At 41.9% G+C, this 23,159-nt stretch overlaps 1 protein-coding gene across 1 annotated transcript; it reads right to left on the reverse strand.

The window, feature by feature from the left end:
• Window positions 1-2,218: 2,218 nt before the first annotated feature.
• On the reverse strand, window positions 2,219-19,201 carry olfml3b (olfactomedin-like 3b). The gene is made up of 3 exons (XM_043716992.1): window positions 18,887-19,201; window positions 9,791-10,067; window positions 2,219-5,062 (listed from the first exon to the last, which is right to left on the reverse strand). Exons 1-3 carry the CDS (start codon window positions 19,184-19,186, stop codon window positions 4,278-4,280), a joined length of 1,362 nt encoding a protein of 453 aa, XP_043572927.1. The 5' UTR covers window positions 19,187-19,201; the 3' UTR covers window positions 2,219-4,277.
• Between the last annotated feature and the right edge of the window lie 3,958 nt (window positions 19,202-23,159).

Here is a 23,159-nt window from a genome sequence, read left to right on the forward strand (position 1 = left end):
AAAATGAAGGCCAATTAAATAATATAGTCCACATGGGAAATGTTTTAATTAGCTAAAGACACTCTTGTGCATTGGCCGAATATTTGCGAGTCCACTTGATATATAATAGCAGGAAGGAAAATTTAAAATGGGCTGCTAATTCACATCTCTTCACCCTCCACCCCCCCTGACCACTGATTATGAAAATAGATCTTACGGACGTGGTCAAAAATGTAAAACATCTCTTTGTTTGAGAACCACATTGTCACAGTCACAGATGTACAGCACAGAAACAGACCCTTCGGTCCAACCTGTCCATGCCGAACAGATATCCCAACCCAATCTACTCTCACCTGCCAGCACCTGGCCCATATCCCTTCAAATCCTTCCGATTCATATACCCATCAAGATGCCTTTTAAATGTTGCAATTGTACCAGCTTCCACCACTTTTTCTGGCAGCTCATTCCACACATGTACCACCCTATGCATGAAACAGTTGCCCCTTAGGTCTCTTTTATATCTTTCCCTTCTCACCCGAAACCTATGCCCTCTAGTTCTCTTCCACCACTTTTTCTGGCAGCTCATTCCACACATGTACCACCCTATGCATGAAACAGTTGCCCGTTAGGTCTCTTTTATATCTTTCCCTTCTCACCCGAAACCTACGCCCTCTAGTTCTGGACTCCCCCACCCCAGGGAAAAGACTCTGTTTATTTATCCTATCCATACCCCTCCTGATTTTATAAATCTCTATAAGGTCACCCATTTGCTTTCCCAAAATGCAACACCTCACATTTATCTGAATTAAACTCCATCTGCCACATCTCAGCCCATTGGCCGATCTGATCAAGATCCCGTTGTAACCTCAAGTAACCTTCTTCGCTGTCCACTACACCTCCAATTTTGGTGTCATCTGCAAACTTACTAACTATACCTCTTATGCTCACATCCAAATAATTTATACAAATGATGAAAAGTAGAGGATCCAGCACCGGAAAGTTAAAATCCCCTGCCATAACCACCCTATTATTCTTACAGATAACTGAGATCTCCTTATAAATTTGTTTCTCAATTTCCCTCTGACTATTGTAAATATATTCCTTACTTTAAAAACAGAAGGCTGGCTGTGACTCTGGATGGATTCAGCACTCAAAACCCTGTGGTGACTCTGTAACCCAAGCGGGGGGGGGTCACGTGACGTCCCCGTCTCGCACCAGGAAGAGTGCGGGGTGGTCACGTGACGTCCCCGTCTCGCACCAGGAAGAGTGCGGGCTGGTCACGTGACGTCCCCGTCTCGCACCCGGAAGAGTGCGGGGCGATCACGTGATGTTCCGTTTCGTGCCTCAGAAGTGGGTCGAGGAGGTCACGTGATGCTCCATTTCGCGGGCAAAAGAAGGTCACGTGGGGTCGACAGCTAGGAATGCGAGGAGGCGGGGAATGGAGTCAGACCAACACCCAATCAGAAGATAATTCTACCTGAGTATTTATATGACGTTTTTTATTGTATAAAAGACTGGGGCAGGGATAAAACGAGGTCTTACTTTCAGAATGAACCTACTTTTGTAGTTTGTCAGGGACAAAGAGGTTTCGACCCAGAGCTCTGAATGCCTTGTCCACTTACTGTGTAAAATAAATTAAGAGTGTGAGACCGGATATCTTCTCCTATTGCTTCATTTAAAAGAACACGCAGGACTTGGTTCACACATAGAAGAAAGAAAATTTAAATTGGTAGATTGAGCCAAAGTCCAACACTATTAAGGGGTCTAGAATACAATCCCAATAAGGTTATCATCCCTTTCTTATTTCTTAGTTCCACCCAAATAACTTCCTGGATGTATTTCCGGGAATATCCTCCTTCAGTACAGATGTAATGCTATCCCTTATCAAAAATGCCACTCCCCCTCCTCTCTTGCTTCCCTTTCTGTGTGCACTCATGTTGATTAGCATGCAGACTAATATTAGCGAATCTCATGTTACTTGCAGAGTTGTAAGATGTGGGAGGCTATGTTTTAGAATGCATTACCTGAAAAGGTGGTGGAAGATTCAATAATAACTTTCAAAACAGATGTGGATGTAAACATGAAGAAGAAAATAGTTCCATTTTGCGGATGAATAAGATAGTGCTTATGAAAACTGAGGCTGGCTTAGTGGATGGACCAAACAGCCTTCATTTGTGCTTGAGCAATTTCCCGATTCTATGAGCTTACAACTTTCAGAAAGACTTTCACCCTTGGTCTGTTAGTGGAATAGAATGCAGAGCATTTTAATCACTTCCATCACTCAGTCTCACACTGCGTGATTGTTATTAATGCAAGTCATTATAATTATAAAACATATACATTGTGGTTACATACAGGATAACTGGAGCAGCTATAAGGCAGTACAAGAGCACTACAAATGTAAATTAGTTGACATTACAACATAATGGAGTCAGTTTCAATAGGGACTATTACTCAATGAATTTACCCTTCGGCTACTGAGATTTTAACAAATTTGGGCCACAGTATCAACAGTAAGTGCTGTGTCAGAGTATTATGTGCAAAGCCTGTGACTTGAAATTAGGGGCAAGCCCAGAGTCATACAGTGGTTAAGGTATATCTTTTGTTGTATCATTTACATCGTTGTGACAAACCTTGTCGAGCTCTATTCGAAACTACATGCAGTACTGTTCTTTAATCCCATACTGGAACCTTAAATGTGGGCACAGCGCCAAACTGGTTTCAGAATGAACCTAAACAATAACAAGTCACCTACCATAATGCTATATACCCTACCCTTGGCCACCAAGTGTGCCAACATCAAGGGATAGCTAACCCAACACATCATCTACTATGTTTAGGAGTGATTTGTCATTGACAGTACCTTAGACAAATACCCAATCAGCAGTGGTGTCAGAGTCAAATATCAGATCAATGATAGTGACCATAATAATCAATGATGATACTAAAGGAGTGCTGCACTGCCAGTGGTGCTATTTTTGGATAGGATATTAAACTGAAGCCCTGTTGCCTTCTTACGTGAATACAAATAATTTCACACCTTGGCCTGGAATAACAGAAGTGGCAGGGAACTGCATGCTCCTATCACTTCTGCCACCCTCCCTCTTTCCTGCCACCTCATCCCTCCCCCACTGTTACATTATATTGAATCAGTTGTCAGCCAGCCGAATCATAGCTAGTCAGTGGGGCTGAGGGCCAATTGGAATGCAGCAGAGAGGAGGGGACTGCAGTTAATCGAACATCTAAGCTGGGATATCCAGTGAGAGAGGGATTCAGCCATGAATCAACTTCCAGCTTAACAGGCCCTTAGGCCTCTCGCTCTCCCTTATTGTTCTGTCAGCTTGCAAAATCTCAGCACCGCAGGATTACTGACAGCTAAATGCTGTCACCATAAGCAGTGGACTTTGCTGCAAATTGCTTCCATGGACTCATTCTCATGGACTCCCACATATCTGGAATAACACACTCTTAATGGTTTGCCTGTATACCTCCTGTAAATTGGAGTGGGTTGTGAAACATTGAAATAGGTTCAATTTTTAACAAGCTTAAAGGGGACTGGCAATATGGATGTCAGGTGGCTGACCAATTGCTGCCTTTGACCTCAGTGTGGGGCATTGTGAGGATGCGATTCAGCTGGACCAGCATCTGGAAAATTCAGCCCTGCATTTCCAAGAAGAGTCTGTCAGTGCTTCCCAGTGTTCTGCCCAATATTTATCCATGAGCTAACACCTAAATCAGATGAATTCTTAATTTACTTCTTTGCTATTTGTGAGTGCTTTTGGTGCAAAAACTGTTGCCTATATTTTTTATAATAGGTACCACACTTCAGAAGTACTTCATTTGAGGTGAAATGATTTGGGATAGTGTAAAAGTAGCCATATAAGTGCAAGTGCTTTTATCAGGAACTTCTGTTCACATCTGAATGCGTCAACACATTGCATGAAGTTGCTTACGTTTTTTTTTAATGGCTGTTTCATGTGAGTGTGTTTGATGCGTTTGGTTTAAGTGGCCCACACAAATCCGTTTTGACTAATTCCACAATTTGACTGCAGCTGTCTCAAATGCAATTACATGTAATATATCACCCAGCATGTTAAGGTACTGTTAACCTCTCAATTAATGGCATATTTGATTCTATTGTCATGATGCTGAACCCTTTAATGGAGTCCTGGGAAATTAATTAATCAATCATCTTAAAGCATTGTCATTTTCCACCATCTTACTTTGGTTCCTCACTGTTGAGGGGGCTTTGCACCGGCTCCTGATCCTAGTAATGACATGCATTTAGGTACAAAGTTTTACAGTTCTGATTTCGGCTTCATTGCCAGCCTGTATATTATTTGGTTTCCATCGTCCCAGGCATAGAGATAATTCTCTCTTGGGCTGTATTTCAGGCTGGAATGCATCCCATATCGTTTGGGGAAGTACACCAAAGGCGCTACATCATTGGTTACAATGCCATTGACATCGTACACACACTGGATCCGTGAACGACCGCGGAGCTTACTGTTGTAAACCACGTAGAGCGTCCCACAGATGACAAAGGCATTCTCGGCATTCTCTATAGGACATGGAGTATCCCACATCTGCTCAATATCCAGTGTCTTGGGATCCAACCTGGCGAGGCAGATGTGCTTCTCATTTTCTAAGGTAGCATATATAGCCCACAAATCATGCTCATCTGCAGCTAGGTCAATGTAGTTGAATGGTGATAAGCCATAGACTGGGATCTGCTGCTCGGCAGGGAACATGGTGCTATCTATCACTGTCCGGTTCTTCAGGTCAAATTTAATCAGTTGGAACTCAGGCTCATTTCTAATGTAATACAAGAAGCCTTTGTACACCAGGTGCCCTGTGCCAGCCCATGGGTAAGGCAGTTTGATTTTCCTTGCTTTCATGAAGCCAGAGAAATCAGTCAAGTCCCGTAATCTGGCAAATTCATAGACTGTATCGTTAGCTATACCGTCAAAAACATAGACTTTCCCAGAGGTCGACATGAGATCTCTGGTCCACAGGCCAGAAGTTGTCTCCAGCTTCTTAACTATTTTCATTGCTTTAATGCCACTGATCATTTCGGTGCAATCTGAAAAGGTAATAAACAGCCAAAAAGTCAAAAGATAAAAAAAAACTTGCTGGAAATCTAACAGAGAAAGAGTAAACAGATTCTCTCCATTAATTTCAATGCATAAAATATAATCTGGTGTGACATTATATTTGGCCAATTTATTAGATTTTTTAATAGGTGGATAAGGGAGAACCAGTAGATGTGACGTATTTGGATGAGGTACCACATGGATGGTTACCACACTAGATAAGACATTATAATGTTGGGGGATAGTAATGTTGGGGGTAATATATTCACATAGATAGGAGATTCACTAGCTAATAGGAAATAGAGTTAGGATAAACAGATCACTTTCAGCTTGGAAAAGGTTGCTATTGGGATATAGCAGGACCACTGCTAGAACTTCAATTATTTACAATCTTAACAAATGAGTTGGATAAAAGGACTGAGAATATTTTCTCTAAATTTGTTGATGATGTCAAGTTAAATAGGAACGCATGTTGTGAGCCTACAAAATCACTTACCCGAATGGACAAAACATTTTTCAATATTATGTGGGAAAATATGAGGCTGTCCACTTTGTTGAGAATAGAAAGTATATTATTTAAATATAAATAGAATACAGAATGCTGTGGTACAGGGACATCTAGGAGTTTTTGTACATGACTCACAAGAAATTAGCATGTACGCACTACAAGTAATCAGGAAGACAAATGGAATATTGGTCTTTACTGCCGAGGGATGGAGTACAGGTATAGGGAAGTCTTGCAGCAATTGTAAAGTGCATTGGATAGACTGTACCTAGAATACTGCACATAATTTTGTTTTTATGTCTTAAGGAAGGATCTAATTGCTTTGGAGGCAGTTTAGAATAAATTAATTAATGTGATTTCTTAGATGAAAAGTTTTAGCGGATTCAGTCTATACCCAATCGAGATTTAACAAATAAGAGAGGATCATATTGGAACATGTAAGATTCCAATCGGGCTTGACAGGGTGGATCCTGGGGCAAGATTTTTCTTTTTGAGTGAATCTAGGACGAAGAGACACAGTTTAAGAATAAGGGGCATCCCATTTATGATAGACGTAAAGAGGAATTTATTGTCTCAGTTAATTTTTGGAACTCCACAGAAAGACAGGGAGACAAGATAATTAAATTTGCTTAAGGTTGAGTTCGACTGTTGAACTGTGGGGAAGGAGAGAAGGGAAGGCCACAATCAAATTAGCCATAATGCTATTGAATGATGGAGTGGACTTGAGGGGCCAAATGACCTATTCTTGCAATGGTCTTTCACAGCCCGGGCATCGGTCAGTTTCATTCTGACAAATCTGCTTATTGAGTAGCCTCTGATGCAATAGGTTGTGAACTCAAGTCCCAGAGACCTGACTGTATACCTTAGATTGACATTCCAAAGGCAATACTGAATGTATGGTACATGTTTGGAGCTTTTCTGTTTTAGTTGAGACAGTTGAGATATTAAATAGAGATTCAGCCCACTTTCTTAAGTGAACATAAATGTTGTCATAGCACCAGGGCACAAAATACTTTTTTCAACACTTCCTTGAGATTTTCCCAAGGACTACATTTTTGGGCTACATTTTAGTTTCAGAGGCTCCTTTATCATTCTCACTAATCAATTTACTATGTGATGCAGTCCTGTCATAATAATACCTTCCGTATTTGTGTTGGCATGTGAGTATTGGGACTCACACAGAAGTAGAATTAGAGTAATCCATCAATATCCTTAATAGTGATCAACTCACTATTAAATATAAAACCACAACATGCAAGACAAACATTAGTTATTTTTTAGATATCATCGTATTTAAACTGATAGAAATCAACAAGCATAATCTAGCAACCAAGATTGTAGTTTTCAAAATAACTGACACACTTCTACGCACAAAAAGCCGTCATCCTAAATAAACCTTTCACAGACTAGTAAGGTCACAGCTAATTCCATCACATAAGCACGAAGCTGGGATATTTTGAACAAGCAGGTAACACCCTTTTTTAATACATCTCATATCTCAATCTCAGATTTAAACTTAGCAATTGACATCATGTTCATTATAACAGCCATTGCATTTTCTCCCAGATAGGAATTCTTGATCATATTCAGCCTTAATTTAGAGACTTTTTCAGCATTTGCAATGAATTCATTACCTCAGTGATTTTAAGCTTTTCTGGCTCTTGGTTATTTGAGGATTTCATTGTCAATAGATTTAAAATTGCTCTTTCCCTCTCTCATTGCAGTTATCCCCTCTGCCCTCCCCTTTTTCCAACTGCTTGTCAGACTGCTTATCCAACATTCAGTTTAGACTTCCCAAAACCAAAGCCATTGATTCTGTCCTGACTCCAGACTTTGTTTCTTAGATCCTGCCTCCATCACCCTGCTGGACCACAGATTAAGATTAAGTCAGTCTGTTTTTTATCCTGGTGTCACACTTGATGCTGAGATGATTTCTAATACTATAACTACCTATTTCTAACTTAATATTTCTACCTTTGCCCCCATTTCAGCTCATTTCTTGCTGGAGCCCTTATTCATGTCTTTGTTAGCTCTACATTTGAATATTCTGATGCACTCCTCCCTGATCTCCCAGACTAGACTCCATAGACCTGGAACCATCCAAAGCTTTGGTGCTAGCATCTTGGCAGCAAGTCACACTCTGGTGCTAGTATCTTGGCAGCAAGTCCCACTCTCCTATCACCCCAGTGTTCACTACCCTGTATTGGTCATGAAGCAACAACTTCATATTAACTTTCTCATATCATGATCCCCATGTCCATACCAGCCCCTAATCGCTTGAGAGCTCACAACTCTCCAAGGTATCTGTTTGCCTCTTGTTCCCAATAATAATGTTTCCACCACTGATAGCTGTGTCTTGAGCTACTATGGCTGTAAACTCTGCAATGCCGTTTCTACACCTCTCCACCTCATATTCCTTTGTTAAGACACATCAGAAATCCCATCTTCTTGAATAAGATTGCAGTCATCTCACCTAATGTGGCTAATATTTTGTCCGATATAATAGTCCTGTGAAGTGCCTTGTGATATTAATTCACAACAAGGGTGTTATATAAATCTAAATTATTTCTGGCATTATGATTTGCTTGCTGTTTGTGAGATCTTGCTGTGCACAAATTGGCTGCCAAATACCTGAATTCTTATAATGGCTATACTTCAAAAGTTCTTTATTGGCTATAAACTGCTTTGGGAAATCCTGAAGTCATGAAGAAATGCTAGTTCTGTATTTAGATGGCGACAGACTGACAACTACAGATCCACCAGTCTCAATAAATGTGAAATTATTAAATTGGTTTTCAAGATAATCCTTACGGCAACCTGCACAATGAAATACTAAACAACAATTGTCAATACTGTTTCTAAAGCTCTTGCCAAACAAGTTCCATGATTCTTTGAACAATCAACATCGCAAGGGTACTGCAATAGGGTTTCATGCTTCTTTGTACGTCTCTTTCTTTTTAAACTGATTGACTGCCAGACTTCCAACAACTTATGTTTACTTTTCCCCATAACATAGTCTTAGGAAGCCAAATTCTTTTGGCTCAATTTTGACTTGGCACGTATCAAAGATACTCATTGATTATGTGATTGATTACAAAGGAATTGTATTGGGATTTCTGAGTATGGAGTAGTTAGCTGTCTTATAATGCTTGATGTTGCTTGATGGTAACAAATTAATCACTTAATGTTCATTTATAATGCCACCTGTATGCACTGTGTGCATGGATCCATGAAAGTACTAAGTTTAATGTGTCATTGATAAACTTTGACCTCTTTTAATTAGCATTATCATTTGGCGCTTTAATGGGTCTGTACCCATCTTGTTTGTAAGTTTAACAGTAGTGATCTTGCCCTCTGCTCATTTCCCCATGTCTTCCAGTCTTGCATTTTCCTCATCAATTACCCAGAAAGCCTCCCAATTTAAACTTATATGAGCAATATGACAAGGGAAATGAATACTTGAGGGTGATTTATTGTTATCTTACGGACCTGTTCATTAAGTAAGCACAAGTCTTCTTCTCAAAGGATCTGATGTATTGCAGTTTTCTATATGCTAGTTCACGTGCATGCCATGGTGACTTGGATACTTATTGAGACAGATACTTTGAAGTTTATAAGCAACTAACAATGTACACTAATATGACATCTCAGAATTTCTTGTGCAGCCTAATTCATATGTGTTCTGTTGTTACTGTTACATTATATACACTGATTGGCTAACTGATTGTTTAGCTGATTGGTTAACTGCTGACTGCTTGCTAACTGTACAGAGAGTAGGATGGAGATCTCATATTGGATTGTTACATGTTGTGATGTAATGCAGCTCTTTTAAAATTCTTGTGGCTTTCTGACATCTGCGCAATAATGCCTCCCACTTTTCCTCTTAAAGAATCAGAAACCTGTTACATCCAATATATACTAGGATGCACATAGATTCCTGGTTCAATTTCATATTGCATGCAAATGGCACTACACCAATGGCTTAAATTCAAATATGGTTATGAAAAGTTTTGGAAAACCCTGCGGTTGTGAAAGGTGTCATATAAATGCAAGGTCTTTCTCCCTGAAGATATTAAGGGGATTTCGATGTCCATTTGGTGGTTATTTATAATTGTTTAGGTGTGTTTCAAAAACTGACAGTGAACATAGAAGAACTAGATTCTTGTGGTTAGTGTGACTTCCATTTTATAATTTACTATCAAACGTCACTTACCAAAAAACTTAGGTTTCTTCCTTTGCTCAGCTTTTCCAGCACTTTTGTCGATAAACTTGTCGTCTATCTCCACACATGCTGGGGCTGGATTTTTGGTCTCTAAGTAGTCCATCTCTCGTTCGATACGTTCAATACGAGAATTTGCAAAGTCAAGAATGCGGCGTTGCTCCTCTCTCTCCTTATCCAAGCTGTCCACCAGAGAAAGAATCTGGTTTTTGAATTCTCTGTATTCTGAGGAGTATCGTTGGGTCTGATCATACCAGACAGCGATCCGATCCTGTACAAGGAAAGTATAGAGTCATAGAATCATACAGTGTGGAAACAGACCCTTCGGCCCGACTCATCCATGCCAACCAGGTTTCCTAAACTGAATTAGTTCCATTTCCCTGCATTTGACCCATATTTCTCTAAATCATTCCTATCCATGTACCTATCCAAACGTCTTTCAAAAGTTGTAATTGTACTTGCCTGTTTCACTTCCTCTGGCATCTCGTTCCGTACACACACCACCCTCTGTGTGAAAAAGTTGCCCTCTCAGTTCCCTTTTAAATCTTTTCCCTCACCTTAAGCTTATGCCCTGTAGTTTTGAACTTCCCTATCCTGGGGAAAAGACCGTGGCTATTTACCTTTATCTATGCCCCTCACGATTTCATAATACTTCGTAAGGTTATTCCTCAGCTTCCAATGCTGCAGGGAAAGAAGACCCAGCCTATTCATCTTCTCTTTATAACTCAAACTCTGCAGTCTTGGTAATACCCTTGTAAACAATTTTACGTACTTTCCAGTTTAATAACATCCTTTATATTGCAGGGCAACCAGAATTGTACATAGTACTCCAAAGCTGGCCCTACCAATGCCTTGTACAGTGATAACGTGACATCCCAACTCCAGTACTGAATGCTCTGACCAATGAAGCCAAGTGTGCCAATCACATTCTTCATGACCATGTCCACCTGTGATGCCACTTTCAAGGAACTATAAACCTACATCTCTAGTCTCCCTGTTCGACAACACTCCCCAGGGCCTACCATTAATTATAAATTAATGTAATTGTCACCAACATATTAATCTTGATAAGTTCTAAACACACCTTTCCCATTACTTCAACTTCCCTTCTGCAGAAATTTCAAAACATTTTTGGTTACCAGTAGACTTGACTGTTCCAATGCTCTCCCACTGATCTCCCAGTAAAATTACTTTATCCCAGTTTTTATTTATGTTCAGATTCTCTTCCTGCCTCTCCCCCACTCCTCTAGTCACTTTGCAGTGAGGCTCCATTTGCTTGCCTGAACAGAAAATAGAGGCAAGGATCAGAGGACTGAGATTGAAAATAATTAGATAAACTATCAAGGAAGCAATAAAGAGAATTTCTTCTATGCGGTGAGAACGTGAAGACTTAGTAGATGTAAATTCAGTGACTTTCAAAAAACAGCTTAAGATATACTAGGGCAGGAGAGGAATTGCACAGTGATAAGGAAACACCAGGGTAGTAAGAGTAATTGGATAGCTCTTTCAAAGAGACTCAAATCCTAAACCTTATCACCCTGTGCGACATAACCTGTATACCTCTGTCCAAATGTTTTTTTACCCTATGTCTGTACGTCCTTGCTTACTATGATCTGCCTGTACTGCTCATAAACAAAGCTTTTCACTGTATTGGGTATGTGTGACAATAAATCAATCAAATCAAATCAAACATAGGCACCACATCAGGCAAAATGGCCTCCTTCCGGTTCTGTAATTGATACGAAACTTGCTCCCAGTTGACATCCCAACGTCACATGATCCACAAGGAAATTGTGTGAAAGTTCTTGTCACAGGTTCCCCTCTATGACAAAGATCACTTACAAAAATTCCCATTCAAATTTCCATAGCCCTAATTAATATGCCATTCTCGACTATTAGCCCGTTCCTTGAACTGCTGAGGTGGGACTCCCCATTAGTTCTGAACCTTGAGTCTCTGTCACAGGTGGCTCTTCAGATAAAGGCAGTTCTCCTCAATTCAACCATATGGTCTAAATCAGTTCCTAGCTAGCCTCGTGCTAAACTGCTTTCCTCCATTGTATTGTTGCCCATTAAAAAAACTTGGCAAATCGAACAGTTTCAATCCAAATGTTTTCAATGTTATTATGTTGAGGTAACTGAGCTGGGTTTCATTTTGTATTTTCCACTTAAAAAAAAAACACTTCTGTGATGATATTTGATTGGGAAGCAGTACTGTTAACAAAAAATTATAATATTTATGAAATCGATAATTGTTTTTAAGGGTATTTAATAAGGACTCTGAAGCGTTTTCATCAATTGTAAAGGGATAGGCTGTTCATTTTCTTGGATAATAAGATATACAATCCACTGTGACCTTGCCAGATTCTCATCATTATGAAAACAACTCTGGGTGATCTGGATCTATTACTCTTAACATATCAAAACATCCCAAGCTTCCCAGAAGTGTTATTAAATAGCAATTAACACCAAGCCAGAAGAAGAGATATTAAGATAGAGGTAGATTTTAATGAGCATCCTAAGGGAGGAAAGAGAGCTGGGGAGGTTTAGGAGCACAATTCCAGAGCTTAGGGCCATTCACTGGAATGACACCAGGCATAAAAATATAAAATATAAAACCATCACCTAACAAAGATCTATTCTCTCAGTCTTGAAATAATCATAGATTCCCTAGAGTATGGAAGCAGGCCTTTCTTCCTGTCAAGTCTACACTAACTCTCCAAAGAGCATCCAACCCAGACCCAACCCATCCTTTCCCATGGCTAATCCACCTAACCCACACATATTTGGACCGTGTGAGGAAACTGGAGCAACTAGAGGAAACCCATGCATACACAGGAAGAATGTGCAAACTCCACACAGACAGCTGTCCGAAGGTGAAATTGAACCTGGGTTCATGGTGCTATAAGACAGCACAGTTAACAACTGAGCCATCCCTGCTGAGGTGCTGGGGAAAACTAAAAGGTGAGGTTGTTCTCTCAGTCTCCACAGCATTTCTGTGATATTTCTATTAGTCAGTGTGGAAAATGTTTCCTGATTTCACACCTAAATGGCCTGCCTCTATATTTTCCTCCTGATTCCCGGCTAGAGGAAATAACTTATTTGGTTGTACCCGAACAAGTTCCTTTATCATTGTAAATACCTTAGGTGGCTCATCCCTCAAACTTCCATTTTAGGGTGAGAATCATTGAGAAGGAACGAGGAGTTGGCATGCCAGCATTCTCGTAGTGAGGGGGCGAGAGAGGAAGAGGGTTAATTTGTAAGGTAGATCAGGAATATAATCTTGAGCTGTCAAATAAAAGCAAATGATGGAGATATGTAATCAAGACAGAAAGTGCTGGAGAAACTCAGCAGTTCTGGCAACATCTGTGAAAAGAACAAAGCTGAGTTAATATTTCAACTGTAATATGACTCTGCTTTGGAAGTGCACTTGTAAAATGATACGTTTGAAAAAAACAGAGGAAGCGTAAGTGAAACAGATGCTCAGGTTGCCCAGAGAAAAAGGTAGAAGGAGTGCCAACAGTGTTAGAGGAGTGAAATAGATAACGAGTAGGTGTTAATGGTAGCTGTTAGTGGCAGAAAAGCGATCAGCTCTGCTGAGGGCAAACCCATGCAAGCAAGATACGAGTTGGAGTAGTGGGGGTGGGGGAGCGGGGGGAGGTGTAGGGAAAGGGGAGGGGCATGTGTATTGAGACAGAATCCTCAACTGAAACTATATTAGAGTGTGTAGTTTAACAGATTGAACATAAATATGCCAACTACATGGCAAGGATTGTTAAAAAAAAAGTGGATTCTTTGACAATCAGACTATATAGAGGCAACATTAACTGGGAGACTATCTATGGATGTCTCAGCTCTACAAGCTGCAGTTATAAAATAAGTTCAGAATGATTGGGCTATAATGTACTACTGTGATGGTGGACGTGATTGACAGGGAGATGAGATGTGTTCTCTAAAAGGTATTTGTACATATCCCAACAGAAGAGTCTCTCAATAATGGGGAAGGGAGCAAGTTACACATTTTCCATTTTGACAATGATCTGAAGGGATGTGTAGGGTATGCATTATATAACCTAGCCAATTTGAAGTTATATTTTCTTGAAAAGCTTTATACATCAGAACTCAGAATGAACCTTTGAATAAGTTAAATAGTTTCAGAACAGAAATGTTAGTGCGCGCAGCGCTGAAGACAAAATTACTCTGGAATTTTGAATGTATTCATTGATTTCCTGGACATTTGTAGAATCAGAGCTCCCTGAATTAATTCTCAAAACAAAACTTCCTGAGGTTTCCTTTATTGACTCATGGGATGTAGGCAGCACTGGCTGGGTCAGCATTTATTGCCTATCCCTAACTGCCCTTCAGAAAGTGGTACTGAGATGCCTTCTTTAACTACTGCAGTCCACTTCTTGTAGATAAACCCAAAATGTTGTGAGGGAACTATTCCAGGATTTTGACCCAGTGACACTGAAGGAACAGCAATAAATTTTCAAGTCAGGATAGTGAAAAGCTTGGAGGAGAACTTGCACATGGTAGTGTTCCCATGTAATTCATTTTCTAAATGGTAGTGGCCATGGAGTTGGAAGATGCAATCAAAGAATCTTTGGTAAATTTCCACAGTGCATCTTGCTACTCAGTTTGGAGGGAGGTAAAGGGAATGGATGTTTGTTGATGTGGTGCCGTTCTAGTGGGCTGCTCTGTCCTGAATCATTTCAAGTCTCTTGAGTTTTCTTGGAGCTATCGGGAGTAGAGGAGTATGCCATCACACTCCTGTCTTGTGCCTTGTAAGCTATAGACCGGCTCTGCGGAGTCACAAGCTAAGTTACTTGCTGCAAGATTTCTAGCTCTGACCTGCTTTTCCAGCCACAATACTTATAATGGCTGATTCAGTTCAGTTTCTGGTCAATGGTAACACCCACAGTGGAGGATTCAGCGATGGTGATACCTTTGAATATTATGGGGCAATGACAGATTCTATCTTGTTTTTGATGGTCATAACTTGGCACTTGTGTGCAGCGAATGTTACTTGTCACTTGTCAGCCCAAGCCTGGATGTGGTCCGGGTCTTGCTGCATTTGGGCATAGACTGCTTCAGTGTCTGCTGCTGAACATCGTACAATCATCAACAAAAAGCCCTACTTCTGACCTTATGCTGGAGGGAAGGTTGTTGAAGAAGCAGCTGACAATGAGGGGGCGCAGTGGTAGTTTGGCACACTGACCTCTACATCGCTGAAGCCAGGTGCCAACTCACGGACACCTCCTCCTACTGGCCCTTCGACCATAACCCCACCTCCCATCACCAAGCCATCATCTCCCAGACCATCCACAACCTCATCACCTCAGGGGATCTCTTGTCCACAGCCTCCAACCTCACAGTCCAGGAACCCTACATCACCAATTCTACTTCTGACCAAAATTCACAAACCTGACTGCCCTGGTAGACCCATCAGCTCTACCTGCTCCTGACCCAGTGAACTTATGCCTCATATCTTGACACCGTCCTATCCCTCTTGGTCCAGGAACTCCCTACACACATTCAGGACACCACCTGTGCCTTCCATCTCTTCCATGGCTTTTGTTTCCCCAGCCCCCAATGCCCCATTTCCACCATAGACATCCAATCCCTATACTCATCCAGCTGCCTTGACAAAGGCCTCCAAGCCCTCCATTTCTTCTGAACCAACCAGTACCCCTCCACCGACACATTCATTCAATTGGCAGAGTATTTGGAAAGGCAAGGACTGATTAGGGATAGTCAACATAGCTTTGTGCATGGGAAATCATGTCTCACAAACTTGATTGAGTTTTTTGAAGAAGTAACAAAGAGGATTGATGAGGGCAGAGCAGTAGATGAGATCAATGGAGACTTCAATAAGCCGCTCGATAAGGTTCCCCATGGGAGACTGGTTAGCAGGGTTACATCTCATGGAATACAGGGAGAACTCGCCATTTGGATACAGAACTGGCTCAAAGGTAGGAGACAGAGGGTGGTGGTGGAGTGATGTTTTTCAGACTGGAGGCCTGTGACCAGTGGAGTGCCACAAGCATTGGTGCTAGGTCCTCAACTCTTTGTCATTTACATAAATGATTTGGATGTGAGCATAAGAGGTACAGTTAATAAGTCTGCAGATGATACCAAAATTGGAGGTGTAGTGGACAGCGAAGAGGGTTACCTCAGATTACAACAGGATCTTGACCAGATGGGCCAATAGGCTGAAAAGTGGCAGATGGAGTTTAATTCAGATAAATATGAGGATCTGCATTTTGGGAAAGCAAATCTTAGCAGGACTTATACCCTTAATGATAAGGTCCTCGGGAGTGTTGCTGAACAAGAAGACCTTGGAGTGCAGGTTCATAGCTCCTTGAAAGTGGAGTCGCAGGTAGATAGGATAGTGAAGAAGGCGTTTGGTATGCTTTCCTTTATTGGTCAGAGTACTGAGTACAGGAGTTGGGAGGTCATGTTGTGGCTGTACAAGGCATTGGTTAGGCCACTGTTGGAATATTTAGAATATTAGGAATATTAATTTACCTGGGCCATCTTGTACACTTCCTTCCCCTTCCTGGACCTTTCAGTCTCCATCTCTGGCAAATGACTCAACATGGGCATCTACTTCAAACCCATCAACTCACACAGCTACCAGGAGTACACGTGCTCACCTCCCCCCCTTCCTCCCCCACCAGTAAACATTCGATCTCTTACACCCAATTCCTCAATCTCTGCTGCACCCGCTCCGAGGAGGAGCAATTCCACACAAGGACATCCCAGATAGTCTTCTATTTCAAGGACCTCAATTTTCCCTCCCATGTGATCAACAATGCCCTCCAGCATATCTCCTCCATGTTCTGCACCTCCACCATTGAACCCCACCCCTCCAACTGCAGCAGAGATATAACCCACCCAGCCCTAATCTTCCACCTGACTAATCTCCGGATACAACACATTATCCTCTGCCATACAAATAGACCCACCACCAGTGATATATTTCCCTCCCCACTCCATCTGCATTCCGCAGAGACCATTTCCTCTGTGATTCCCTCGTTAAGTCCAGGCCCCCCACCCCCAACCCACCCTCCACTGCTGACACCTTCTCTTGCCATTACAAGAGGTGTAAAACCTGTACCCACACCTTCCCCCTCACCTCCATCCAAGGCCCCAAAGGATTTTTTCACGTCCAGCAGAGATTTTCCTGCACATCTGCCCACCTCATCTACCTGTACCCATTGCTCTCAATATGGTCTCCTCTACACTGGGGAGACAGGATACCAACTTGTGGAATGTTTCAGGGAACATCTCTGGGACACACACACCAAACAACCCCACTACCCTGTGGCTGACCACTTCAAATACCCCTCCCACTCTGCCAAGGACTTGCAAATCCTGGACCACCTCCACCACCAATTCCAAGCCACCCGTCGACTGGAGGAAGAATATCTCATCTTCCGTCTCGGGACCCTCCAACCACATGGCATCAACATCGACTTCACCAGTTTCCTTATCTCCCCTCCTCCCACTTCATCTTAGATCCAAACCTCCAAGTCAGTACTGTCCTCTTGGACAGTCCTACTTGTCCATCTTCCTTCCTACTTATCAGCTCTAACCTCTGATCCGACCTATCACCATCACCTGTATCGCCTTCCCCCCACCCCCACCCTCCCATTTTTCTTCGAGCCCGCTCCCCTGCTGCATTCCTCATGAAGAGCTTGTACCTGAAATGTCGACTCTCCTGCTCCTCGGATCTTGCCTAACCTGCTGTGCTTTTCTAGTGCTACACTTTTTGACTGAACATAGTTGGACCTGGGACACTGTCCTGAAGAACTCCTGCAGAGATGTCTTGGAGCTGAGATGACTGACCTCTAACAGCCACAACTATATTGATTTTTTTGACAGTTATGGCTCCAACTGGCGGAAAGTTTTCCTCCTGATTCCCATTAACTCCAGGCTGCCTTGATGTCAAGGGGATTCACTCTCATCTCATCTCTGGAACTCAGCTCTTTTGCCCATGTTTGGACGAAGGCTGTAATGAGGTCAGGAGCTAATTGGATCTGATGGAACCCTAACTGTTATGTTGCCACAGACATTAGATATCCATTACATTTCTCATGTGGCTTCATGTTTGTGTGAGCTTGGCCATTGACAAGCTATTAAACTGGTGGGGCTTCAGAGCCAAACTTGATGCTGCTTTAGTGAAACCACGAGCACTGTTTTAGGATTCACTGAGCAACTGCCAGGAATGGGAATCTTGGCTGATATTCTCCTTCCTAGCCCAGGAGACTTGAGGCTAACTGTATTGTCTGTAGCTACACTCCAGATGAGTTGGGGAGTCAGCTGGGAACAATTACCATCTGGTTTTCTTCAAATCACACAAAACATTACGTTTACCAAATCGACCACTGGACAGCTCATAAAGCTAAGGTTCAAAAGTCTAAATCTCGGGTATGCACCAAACATCTTAAAACTTTCCGAGCACAGGGGGACAGCTCCATTAATAATAATTTAGTTTAACTCACCCCAGTCCTTCTAGAACTTCAGAAAACAAGTTGCAAAATCAGCTGTACTGTACTTAAAAATTCAGCTGTGATTGGTAATTTTAATAGAGAGTTTACTCTTCTTGTCACTTTGACACTCAGTGTACCTTGTGCACTAAACCTGGCCCATTGATGGATACACTTACAGGAATGTGTTTGTGCACAGCTCCTTTCCAGATTCTTGGGATGCAGTTAGAGAGTTGCTCTAAGATCTCCTTTGAAGATTCCAATTCTCCACAACTCACCTAGTGTGAATTCTTAGGATCACTGACAGTCACTCAAATGTACGTAATCTTCAACATAAAGCTCTGCTTTATGCTTTTTAAGGCAAGCATTCGTCTGCTTAAATGGGTTAAAAGTTGTATTAGCAAAGAAAAAAAATGCACCAAGTACAATAAGTGTTTTAAATGCTCAGTGAAAAATAAACAGAGAACCTTCAGCTGGGAAAACCAGCTGTTAACTCTCAATTCTCAACTCAGCATCTTAAGGACCGAGAACCAATATGATATTTCTTATTGTTTCCTCATTTTCAGATCAGAAGCAGTACTGTCACCATGAAAAGACTTACCTCAAAAGCAGAGAGTCTTCTTTCCATGTAGTCGATGAGCGAGGGCTGACCTTGCACTGTCAGGACCATGGCTGAGACCATGGCGAGGTATTGGAGCAATGTCCCCATCTTTCGTGATGGTCCTGGATTGTGACTGGAGAAAGGATTGTGTAGCTCGCCCTCTGAGTGTAAGTCTGCACAGGAAAGTGCGTCTGTACGCTTTGCTGTATCTGGTTCCAGCTCATGGCTTTGGAATGCACCGGCAGACAGGCAGGGGTCAGGGTTGGCGGGGGTAGATTTCCAGGAGGGACCACACAGCATTCTCAGTCATCCACTTATTAACTCCAGATGTTTTCTTCAATGTTAGTTTTATTGGGTCGGGGAAAATGTGAATCAAAACTTGAGAACTTTTAATTAATCTATCATTACGATTGGCATGAAGAGCAGTTCAGACATTTTAGATTAGTCTGTAACTAAAGTGCATTTTGATTATTGCCTTGTATAATAACAACAACAACTTGTATTTATATAACGCCTTGAAAGACATCAAAAACACCTCAACATGTATCTCAGGGTTTTGTTAGATGAAATCTGACACGCAGCCTCAGAAAGAGGGAAAGGAAGATTTTAAGCAGCATCTTGAAGTGGGAGAGAGAGAGAGAGAGAGCGATGTCGTTGAAAGATGAAAAATTTAAGAATGAAGCTCCAGAGTTTTGGCTGTTGAAAGCATGGCTGCAATAATGGACTAAAATTGGCAAGGCCTGACAGACCAAAATGGGAGGTGTGCTGAGATTCTAGATCAGTGTGGAACTAGAGAAAATTGCAGAGATGTGGAGAAATTGGACTTCAAGTGTGAAATCCAGGCCTCGTTATCTGAAGTATTAATGAGAGCAGAGCTCTAATGGAGCATCAGTACAGTGATTCCACTTTGCTTAATGGAATTTCAGTATCTCGGGTCTGATCCCTAGGTGCTCCTGTTGCAGGACTAGTCAAAGTGGTTCCTTATGGTCATTGTGCAAGACTTACATCGGATTTGGCTGCAACTATTTTGGATTCACAGGGTTAAGTCAGCTTATTGCTAATGAAAACACTATCATCAGATATAAGTACAAAGGGAATAGCTTCTGTCCCAGGAGCAAGAGCCAGATTAGAGTTATGAAACTTCCTTTATTACAAAGCCAGTATATTCTCTGAAGCCAGTGGTTTCTTCTTAATTAAAGATGCGGAAACTCTTGTTTCCTTTGGAACTGTAATTAGGTGGGTATTTTAATCAGTGACACTGATCTACTGTACATTGGGTGAATGACTTCAAGAATTAATGTAATGCCAATTTATTTTAAATGACTTCCTGGTGTTCTGGGATTTCTAGTTGTAGAAGAGAGTAAGGACTGGAGTTTCAGAGGCCAACACCCAGATAATGATTCCCCACTGTCCATTCTGACACTGAAGGGGAGGTGAAGGAGAAATGGTGAGAAGGCGCAGGGAATGCATTGTCACTGGACACTGACATTACAGTACCACAGCCACAGTAAGGAGGAGACTTGATAATATTATATACAGGCCCACAGACCTTATTGAGGGAATTCCCTCAATGTTGAGTTGGAGGATCTTTATTCTAAGACTAAACTGATGTGTTCCTTGCTCCTGAAAAGGATTGTAATAGTGATTTGATTTATTGCTGTGAAGATTTCAGTGTTGTTAATGTTCACTTGCTGGATTTCTTAGATTCTTAGATTACTTACAGTGTGGAAACAGGCCCTTCGGCCCAACAGGTCCACACCAACCCGCCAAAGCGCAACCCACCCATACCCCTACATTTACATTTACTCCTTCACCTAAGGCATTACTTATGATTTCTTGCTCAATGAAGTTGATTGTATGATCTTCCTGTCTGCTAAGGTGGAGATGGTCGAGTGCTTCAAAGCCCTGGGTCTAAATGGGCGGCACGGTGGCACAGTGGTTAGCACTGCTGCCTCACAGTGCCACAGACCCGGGTTCAATTCCCGCCTCAGGCAACTATCTGTGTGGAGTTTGCACATTCTCCCCGTGTCTGCGTGGGTTTCCTCCGGGTGCTCCAGCTTCCTCCCACAGTCCAAAAAAAATGTGCAGGTTAGGTGAATTGGCCATGCTAAATTGTCCGTAGTGTTAGATGTAGGGGAATGGGTCTGGGTGGGTTGCTCTTCGGAGGGTCGGTGTGGACTTGTTGGGCCGAAGGTTAATCTAATCTAATCTAAAGTAATCTAATCCAAATATCGCCAACAATCTATCCCGGTCCATCCATATTGATGCTACAGTCAAGAAAGCACACCAATGCCTCTACTGCCTCAGAAGGCTAAGGAAATTCAGCATGTCCACAGTGACTCTTACCAAATTTTATAGTTAAAAAAATCACACAGCACCAGGTTGTCCATAGAAATCATCTTATCTGGATGCATCACAGCTTGGTATGGTAAATGCTGTGCCCAAGACCACAAGAAATTACAGAGTGTTGTGAACACAACCCAGTCCATCTCATAAACTAGCCTTTTCTCCGTTGACTTTGTCTACACTTCCTGCTGCCTCAGGAAAGCAGCCAACATAATCAAAGAGCGCTACCACACTGGCTATACTCTTTTCCATGCACTTCCATTGGGCTGAAGATACAGAAGTTTGAATGTACCAACAAATTTAAGGACAGCTTCTTTCCTGTTATTATCAGACTTATGAACACACCTGTCATATGTGAGAGTTGGTCTTCCTCGGCACCATCTCTGCAGCTGCAACACTATATTCTGCATTCTGTTCTGTTACCCCGATGTACTAATGTAAAGTATGATTTGTCTGGTTAGCACACAATACAATATTTTTCACTGTATCATGGTACATGTGACAATAATAAGTCAAATAAAAATCAAGTCAGTTCTGATAGATCCTGAGATAGGGAAGCTTGTTCAAGTCCATGGTCCTTCTCAGCAATGCCCCACTCTTGAGTCTTGCAAAATGTATTTGGTTGGGTCACACAGTTCCTTCTCCCTGAATCCCACTCCTAAACAACACAACAGTCCTTCAGGCCTCCCATGCAAACTGACATCAATGATTCTCCTTCCTCAAACAGTGCCCACCAAGTCTGTTCTCAGTCCACTAGTGTCTGCCTCTCCTGTCCCAGTCCGTACCCACCTTTAACTACTTTTTTCTACTGAAGTCTTTAAATGTATTAGCACTGTTTTGTTCTGTGCCCAACTCCCTTTGTTTGTATTTCTTCATTCTGTGCTCTCAGCAACTTTCAGACAGTGGCAGAACAACCCTAATCAAAGTCATGAGTATATTATCCTTCCTCAGCATCTTCATAGTGTTTGATTCACTGTAACATTCAATAATTCATCTCCATGGAATAGATGAAATGTAACAAAACTGAAATATTAACTCTGTTCCTCATTCCACTGATACCACACTGAGTATTTCCATTTTCTATTTAGTTCAGATTTCCAACGTCCACAGTATTTTGCTAGGTTTCAGAGTGCCATCTCTTCTGAATTGTGTTTTGTAACCATACCTTGTAATCTATTACGAGACCAATTTGGATGCTGGAATCTAAAATATAAACAGGAAATACTGTTGGAAATACTGTTGAGATCAGCTTTGCAGTCTAAATTAGCATTGGACAGATTACTCAGGTCAACAACATATCCATCCCAGGGGCAGGATCTTGGCAGCAGACTTTCCTAAATTATTGACAGGATGTTTGCCTAAAGGATTGCCAAGTCCTCGGGAATGCCCAAGGGAATCTGTGTAGAATTTGGCACAATCGCAATGGAATGGGTCCAGCTGTACTTGATTACATTTCCAGTCACCAGTTTCTTTGCTTACCCTCTTCGTAGAAGATCTAATTAGCATTCTGGATGCACTCGTACACATCTGGTACAGGATCTTCAATACAAAAACTGCAGGAAATAATATTCCTCTATTCCCAGGACATAGAGTCATAGAATCATACAGTACTGAAACAAACCCTTTGGTCCAAATAGTCCATGCTGATCATAATCTCAAACTAAACTAGTCCCACTGCCTGCACTTGGCCCATATCCCTCTGAGGAGAAAGTGAGGACTGCAGATGCTGGAGATCAGAGCTGAAAATGTGTTGCTGGAAAAGCGCAGCAGGTCAGGCAGCATCCAAGGAGCAGGAGAATCGTCGTTTCGGGCATGAGCCCTTCTTCAGGAATGAGGAAAGTGTGTCCAGCAGGCTAAGATAAAAGGTAGGGAGGAGGGACTTGAGGGAGGGGCGTTGGAAATGCGATAGGTGGAAGAAGGTCAAGGT

Source organism: Chiloscyllium plagiosum, chromosome 26, assembly GCF_004010195.1.
Source record: "Chiloscyllium plagiosum isolate BGI_BamShark_2017 chromosome 26, ASM401019v2, whole genome shotgun sequence".
NCBI classification, from domain to species: domain Eukaryota; kingdom Metazoa; phylum Chordata; class Chondrichthyes; order Orectolobiformes; family Hemiscylliidae; genus Chiloscyllium; species Chiloscyllium plagiosum.

What these genes read in the sequence shown, in the direction of transcription:
- olfml3b (XM_043716992.1), bottom strand. Translation starts at nt 19,186, where the DNA reads ATGCTGTGTGGTCCCTCCTGGAAATCTACCCCCGCCAACCCTGACCCC. An exon ending in GAAGACTCTCTGCTTTTGAG is followed by an intron (nt 10,068 to 18,886) that starts GTAAGTCTTTTC and finishes TTCCTTGTACAG; the next exon opens with GATCGGATCGCTGTCTGGTA. An exon ending in GAAGAAACCTAAGTTTTTTG is followed by an intron (nt 5,063 to 9,790) that starts GTAAGTGACGTT and finishes TTACCTTTTCAG; the next exon opens with ATTGCACCGAAATGATCAGT.